Genomic DNA, 7682 nt, shown 5'->3' with positions numbered 1-7682 from the left:
AGGCCAAGCCCGCGCTGAGGATCCGGGACCCGGCGCCCCGCCCGCCGCCCGCGCCCCACAGCCACACTCGCAGCCGCGCCGGCATCCTTTCATTTAGTTTATTAGACAAAATATATGATTTAGACAAGTTCGCTGACGCGCTATTTACAATCTGAAATCACTCTATATACAGAAAGAAAAAAAGAAGAAGAAAAAGAAGACACAAGCGCGTGGGGGCATTTACCGCATCCGATGGGTAATCAGCCGAGCTGGGTGAGGGGCGCGGAGCCGCGGGCGGAGAGGCCGCCGCCGGGACCCAGCTCGGCCCGGAGCCCCCGGCTGCAGAAAGCGATGGGCGAGAGTCGTGGACCACGTCGTCTCGGAGGTCCTTTACACCAGTCTGAAATATTTGTCTTAATTCCTCCCTCATCCCCTCCCTCCCCAACTCCTCCCCCCTCCCCCCGCAAAGGTAAAAGCAGACCCTCGATCAGGCGGACGGGAGCGCGGCGAGGATCCGCGGCGTCGCCTCCGGCGGGGCCAGGGAGCTGCGGGAGAAAGGGGCGGAGGACCCGGGCTAAGGCAGGGCCAGCCCCGCCCGCGGAGCCCGGCTCCCGGCTGCGGAGAAACCCGAGTCCCTCCCTCCCCGCGACCCGCCGACCCCCACCCTGTCCGCGGGGATCCCGCCCGAGCACTTACTTGTCGCGCACCGGCTGGAAGGGCGATTTTAATTGCTGGGAGGGCGAGTCTGGTCTGGGGATGAGGTCTCTCTCTGCGAGGGGGCGAAATGGCCAGTTAAGAGTTAGGATGGGCAGACGGGTGCGGAGCGGGGGTGCGGGAAGGCTGGCAGGCCCCCTCCCACGCATTCCCACGCACTGCTCAAGCCGGGAGGCCAGAGAAGCCTTCCCTCCCCTCCCTCCGCGGAGCTGCCCGGCGGACAGAGCGTCCATCTCTCGGTCTCTCTGACTCTGTCCCTCTGCCCCCCCCCCCCGCGCCCTAGTCCCGACTCCTCGCCCGACGCCCCCCGCCCCCTGCGCGGGCCCGGCCCTACCTGGGAGCGCAGGGCTGCCGCGGCCCGGGGCTTTGTCGACGTGCAGCGCCCCGGGGGGGACGGCGGCGGGCGGCCCGGGCGGGGGCGGCGCGGCCAGGTGGGCCGGGCCGGGGGGCGCGCCGACGCCCAGGAAGGAGCGCACGTTGAGCAGCGAGCCCTGCGCCAGGAAGGCGCCGTTGGTCCAGTTGGAGAACTTGCCGATGTGGCAGGTGTAGAGTCCGTGGCTGGGCAGGAAGGCGGGGTGCTGCAGCGGCGCGCCCGCCGCGGGCCCGTGCGCTCCGGGGTGGCCGGCGGCCGGCGGCGGGGACGCCTTGGGCGCGCCGTCCGGGCTCGTGGCCGTCTCCGCCAGCGACCAGATCTTGGGCTTGCTGTGCGGCGCGCCCTGCAGGCCGGCGGCCGCGGCGCCCGGGCTGGGCAGGCGGGTGCTGCCGGGCTCCGGGGCCTCTTTGGCCAGGCCCAGCGGCGAGTCCGGGGGCTTGAGCCCGTCCGCGGCCGCCGGCGGCGACGCCCGGCCCCGGGCCTTGTCCTCGTCGTCCTCGTTGCTCTGGTCGCCGTCCTGCTCGTCCATCTTGTCTATGTCGATGCTCTCCAGGTCGATCTCCTCGTCGTCCTCGGCCTTCTCGGGGTCGCCCTCGGTGTCGCTGCCGAAGAGGGCGCCGTCCTCCTGCTCCTTGCTGCGGGCGCCCCACGTCACCTTGTTCTCCTTCTTGAGGCGCCGGCGCGCGTTGGCGAACCAGGTGGACACCTGCGTGAGGGTCATCTTGGTGATGATGGCCAGCATGATCTTCTCGCCCTTGGTGGGGTAGGGGTTCTTGCGGTGCTCGTTGAGCCAGGCCTTGAGCGTGCTGGTGCTCTCGCGCGTGGCGTTCTTGGGCCTCCCGGGATCCCCGTACTGAAACTGCCCGTAGGGGTAATAGGCGGGCGCCGAGTGGGCCGCGAAGGTGGCCGGGTGCACCCCGGGGTTGTCCTTGAGTTCATACTGCGAGCCCTGCGGCCGGGGCGAGGGAGACGGAGCGGGAGGAGGTGCAGAGAGAGAGAGAGAGAAGACAGCAGTGAGAGGTGAGCTCCCCGCGCCGGGCAGCAGCTCCCCGGGCCGGGGCCCCGGCTCGGATCCGCTGGCCTTTCGCGGGGCCCGGGTCTGCTCCCAGCGCAGGACCGCCCGATCCGCTCCCGGGAGAGGGAAGAGGGGGAGCCGGCTTCCCCGCAGGGAACAGGGTTGTGTCACTCTAGAAACACTTCTGGACACCATTCCTTTCTAAAAGAGCACAGCTGGAGTCCTGGACCCCTGCAATTTCCCTAGGCCCCTACCGCCAGCAGCTCACGAAATCCGGATTTCCAAGTTTATCTTAACGCTAGCAAGAGGGAAAAGAAAAATCTTTCAACTAAGGGGATGAAACAGTTTCTCAAAAACCCAAGAACCCAAAACTCCTGTGTCTCCCACGCCCTGCCCTGAGGGGTCAGTCAAAATAAACCATCTCGGTTTTCTTTGGGGGTCTAAATCCACCAGCAATTTAAAACGAAAGCACACTCCTTTTGGCTTCTACATTAATCTGCATAGAATGATTGCTCACACTTAGAGGTCTACAGGGGCGAGGGGTGACAGGTAATTTAAAATTTTAATCCTGGCCATCAGTGACAACAATAACAAAAACACCATTTGTTTTTTTTTTTTTTTTAAGATACAAAAGGAGGGCTTATCCCGTAAAATATTAACGCGAGGGCCGGAGGGCCCAAGAGATGGCTGCCAGAGGGGAACCGGTTCAGTTTCCTGGGCCTCTTCTGGGTTACTTTATCTCTTAAGTTTAACTTTGATCTGAGGAGCAAACACAAACTGTTCGCAGGCATTCAGAGGGGGTGATTTATTTGCAATCAATATTCTTTTTATCATCAGTAGTAAAACACAGCAAGTCAAATTATCCCATCAGGTTTTTTGGTAAATAACATTTTATCTTTCTAACAACCTAATTAGACCTCATTATTACCATAAACTGCCCAGACAGTTTGCTCACAATTTTATCTTTTGACTTCCAAATATCTGATTATAATGGCTAGAAAACCAAGGCCTAGATTCTTGGTCTGGGTTTAGGCTTACTTTCAGGAACCACAGGAGCCCGGGAGTTATCACAAATACCTTGGGGAAAGCATTTTAACATTATCGCCTTAGGGAAAAACAAACAAACAAAATAAAATTAAAAAAAAAAAAAACGGAGCTGTTCCCCACCTCACTAGGAGAGCAGACCCTCCCCACCGGAGCTTCCCCACCGCCCCACAGATGCTCAGCCTGGGCTCCCAAATGGCTCACATCTGTATTCAAATTTTCTGTTTAAAAATAAATTAACCTCCACAAAAATTCTAACAGTCACTATATTAGTGGAGGAGACCTGCAGGTTCTGAAAAAGTTGTAAAGACCAGATTTCTTGGACTAATGAGTTCTGTGATGGAGGCCACACATATATTTTTTTTCTTTTTTCTTTCTTTCTTTTTTTTTTTTTTTTTGGCCACGGTTTGTTTGGGGCTTAGTCCTCCTAAATTGTAGTTTGTGCTCTTTCAAATTATTTTGGCAGTGACTCTAAAGAAGACAATTTTGGACTCTTTTCTGCTGGGAATTCTTTCTGAAAGGACACCGTGTAAATCTCCCGTGGCTTCCAACGCTTCCCCGTCAGCCAGACAAACTGGGGGCTGATCTTTGCGGATAGCAAGCTAGTCTAAGGCGATCCGGGGCCATTTCGGAGAAATAAGCTTTCTCTCAAAACTACACGAAAAGTTACCCCGGGAAACGCCCTGCGGCCCTGCTCCTGCACAGTGGCGGCCTGTAGCGCGGTTTCTTATGGAGGGGTCGGGATAGTCGGGGGGGCTGCCTGGAAACTGCGTTTTCCAGCAGTCTGCCACGCAGGAAGGGATTCCCCTTCCCCGCGCCCAACTCCCAGTTGACCAGAGTTCAGAAGCCCCAAGCCCTGCAGACAGACCAAGGAAAAGATTTCACTGCGACGCACGGATCGGCCGATGCCCCGGCGGAGAATTAAATCTGCAACCCCGCGCCCCTTCCGACGCCCTCCGGGGCTGGAGACCGAGGGCACCATTTATTGCAAGCCCAGGACGCCGGTTTCTCTGATCCTCCATTACGTAACGCGGGGAGCAAAATGCTTTGGGTGCCAACGAAACGAAAACTTTGGCAACTCACAAAAGTAGAAGCAAACACCGTTCCAGACACCAACGTTTATTTCAACTCGGTGTCTTTTTTTAATCGCAAACCGGCACCGTGGCCACCCGGCGACTTCTCCTTTCCCTCCTCGCGGTGTCTATTGTTAGGGTTATTTTGACGCGCTCGAGGCTTTAACCGGTCCCCTGGCAAGCTGGAGCCGGCTGCCCCGCTCTGCGAGGCGGGAGGGAGGCGCGTCTTCCCCGCGCGGCTCCGAAGCCCGAGCGGCCGCCGAGCCAGGAGGCCCGGGCCGCCGGGCGCGTCCAGGCCGGCCGCTGCCCCCGAGGCCTGCCCGGCGCCCCGACTCCCCGGCCTGCGCCTGCGGCCTGCGCGCCCCTCGGTCCGGCCCCCGCGCCCGGCCGGCCGCGGCCTCCCTCCCGGGGCGGCGCACTCACCATCTGCGAGAAGAGGCTGAGGTCGGCGGCGTAGGGCAGGAAGGCGCTGTAGCTGGGCGCGCCCGCGTACGGGCCGGCCGCCGCGTACATGCCCAGCACCGAGGTGACGGCCGCCGCGCCCGCGCCCGCGCCCAGCTCCGCCGCCCCCGGCCGGCCCGACGAGGCGGCGGCCGCCGCGGCCGCGGCCGCAGCCAGCACCCCGGGGCGCTCGCCGCCGTAGGCGCCCGGGCCCGCGGCGCCCAGGTACTGCGGGTAGCCCAGCTGCGGGAAGGACATGTCCGCGTCGGGCGGAGGCGGCCAGGGGCGGTGCTCGCGCCCGGCTCGCTGGCCCGGTCCGCGATCGCGCGCCGACTGCGGCGGCCGGCCGGCTGGCGCGGGGCTCCGGACTCGATTTGAAGTTGACGCCTTGATTGGCAGCCCCGAGGCCCCGCCCCGCCGCGCCCCGCCCCGAGCACGTGGTCGCCCCGCCCGCCGCCCGCCCGGCAACCTGTCGCCCGGCCGCGCTCCGACCCCGCTCCGCAGCCGCGGGGTGTGCGGAGCCGAGCGCCCGGCGACGGTGGGCGCCCGCGGGGCCGGGGCCGGCGCGGAGCCCCCGGCTGCGGTCCAGCCGCCCCCCCCCCGACGCCAGGGGCGGCCGAGGCCTGGCCGGGGCTCAGCCCGTCCTCTGCGGCCGCGCGGGGCCGGACGCGGGCAGCGGCCGAGCTCCGGGATCGTCCGAGTGTGAAAACTTCTGCGAGGGGCCAGCGCCGCCGCTGCGCGGGGAAACGGCCGGCGGGCGGCGGAGGTGGGCTCGGGGACGCAGGGGCCTTGTCTGCTCGGGGGAAGCGCCGAGGCGGGCGGAGGGACACCCACCCACCGCCCCGCGGCCCGGGGCGGCCGGGGCGCCGCTGTGTCCACCGCGTGCGGACGCCGGGAGCTAACTTGCGCGGAGCCGAGGCGGCGCGGCCGGCGCGGGACGGCGCAGCCCGGCCCCGGCCCCTCTCCCCCCTCGGATTCCTCTCTGTCCTCAGACTCCCTGAAAAGCCACCGGACTCAGTGCCACGGCGCACGCAGTGGCGGCTCTGGTCGCCTCGCCCAGGCGCCCGGGAGCGGACGCGGAGCGCGACCTCCGGAGGCGGGACGGCGGGATGCGGGACGCCGCGGCCTCTGCGCTGCCCCCTGGTCGGGCCTGGAGGAGAGTGTCCAGGCAGCAGCACCTGCTCCTGGGAGGCCTGGCGGAGGGAGGCAGAGAAGGCATCCTCTGCCGTCTTCCTGTCTCCTGGGCCTGCCCAGAGTTTCAGCCTCGGGCCGCCGCGTGGGCCTGGGCGCGGGTCCTTTGGGGACTATGGGGGAACCCTGATTCTTTGCCCCATTGGGCCGACTGTGCTGCTGGGAACTGAGCCACCGGGCCCCTGGACGCCAGCTGGACCTCCTCCTTTGTCCTGAGGATGAGAGGAGCCTCCAGGCCAGTTTCTTCTGCCTCAAGAAGGCTCCTGTTCCTGGAGCCTGGGGGCAGACCCTGAGCCATCCCCTATAATTTACCACAATAAGGCCCATAATAATAATGACGAATTGCCAGCTCCCAGTTTGGCCTTAATTTCTCTGCTCCGAGTCAGTTCTCGCTGTGCTTGCCCGGCAGACCCATCCTACATACCCACTCCAGACCGCCCTCCCCGCAGTGCGCCTTTTGTGCTTTGACATAGATTCTGGGTGGGCCAGAATCTATGAGTGGGCCCAGGGCACCGCAGCTTCCCCTGAACCCAGCCCACCCACTCCTGCTTCACCCCAGAACCTGTTCCCACCCTCCATACCCGCTACCCAAACAAAGCTAACCAGCATGGGAATCTCCACATGGGAGGAGGGCCACCCTCTTATTCAGCACGCTCAGGTGCGTGCCGCGGTCACTGGACGGGTGAGCACAGGGAGATGAGCACCCTTTGTAACCTGTGTCACCTGGAGAGTGAGGTGGAGCGTGGTGCAGACCCTGCTTAGCACAGGGATGGGTGCCTTACACTGCACTGCTCTCCTTTTTGCCCCCTCACCACCAACCTGCACCCACTTTCAGGTCATATGCTATCCCACTTGTGAACGTCCTCACCTCCCTCCCCGGGCGGAGACTGGATAGGAACAGCAGGAGCTGTCTTTTGACCCTCCAGACCTAGGTGTCACCTACACGTCGCAACAATGTGTAGACTCTTGGGGCGTCCACATGGTCAGTGGGGAGGACCTGGCCGGCCCCGCTGGGAAACTGCCCCAGCTTGGAGCCCAGCTGAGCATGCCTGTCATTGCCAAGAAGCAGGCACTAGCCAAGCTGACAGATTTGCCCCAGGGAGGGGTTGATCTCTGCCTGGGCTCTGCTGGGGACCAGGGTCTGGGTGGCCTGCAAAGAGTCTCCGGCAGAAACCCATGTCCAGGAGCCCAGGAGAGTGTTCAGAGCCTCTGGGACGTCTTGCTCCTTTACCCCTAAACTTGTATCTAGCCACAGAAAGAGAGGAAGGGAGAGAGAGAGGAAGAGCAAGGGGAAAGCTGCCTCTAGGCCACCCTGTTAAGAGGGAGGGGCAGAGGAGGAGCCTGGGAAGCTCCACTTGAGAGCTGCTCCCTCCTTTACTCATCCTTAGCATCCAGTGGGTTAAGTAGGACCCAGAGCTTGATGGTCTGTAGGGCCCCAGGAGGGATGATCTGAGCTCAGTGTCTGGGAACCCTGGCTGGGCCTGACTTCAATATCCTTTTAAAGGGGTCCTTTTATTATTTTTATTTTTTATTCTTTATTTTTTGGTGGTACTGGGGTTCCTGGAAACCCTTCTACCTCTGGGCTACACTCCCAGACCTATTTTTTAAAATATATTTTTTTTAATTTGGAAACAGGGTCTCCTAAGCCAGGATGGCTGGCTTTGAACCTGTGCGATCCTCCTGTCTCCACCTCCCAAGCTTGGGGATTGCAAGCACCCTCCACCACGCACGGCCTAAAGGGTCTTTTTATTTTTTTTTATTTTTTTATTTATATATATATATATTTATTTATTTATATTTATTTATTTATTTATTTATTTATTTATTTATTTATTTATTTGTGGTACTGGTG

The 7682-nt window shown here is 61.7% G+C and overlaps 1 protein-coding gene across 1 annotated transcript; it reads right to left on the bottom strand.

Moving 5' to 3' along the window:
* Window positions 1–466: 466 nt before the first annotated feature.
* Window positions 467–4897, bottom strand: IRX1 (iroquois homeobox 1; the record flags this gene model as incomplete). The annotated part of the gene is made up of 4 exons (XM_080703928.1): window positions 467–524; window positions 676–748; window positions 1028–2015; window positions 4622–4897. The coding sequence occupies 4 exons, from the start codon at window positions 4895–4897 to the stop codon at window positions 467–469; spliced, it is 1395 nt and encodes a 464-aa protein (XP_080560054.1).
* Window positions 4898–7682: the final 2785 nt, after the last annotated feature.

The sequence above is a fragment of the Muscardinus avellanarius genome (genome assembly GCF_963383645.1).
Source record: "Muscardinus avellanarius genome assembly, chromosome: 1".
Lineage (NCBI taxonomy): Eukaryota > Metazoa > Chordata > Mammalia > Rodentia > Gliridae > Muscardinus > Muscardinus avellanarius.
The sequence above is the reverse complement of the archived record's forward strand: the minus strand, read 5'-3'. Positions and strand labels throughout refer to the sequence as shown.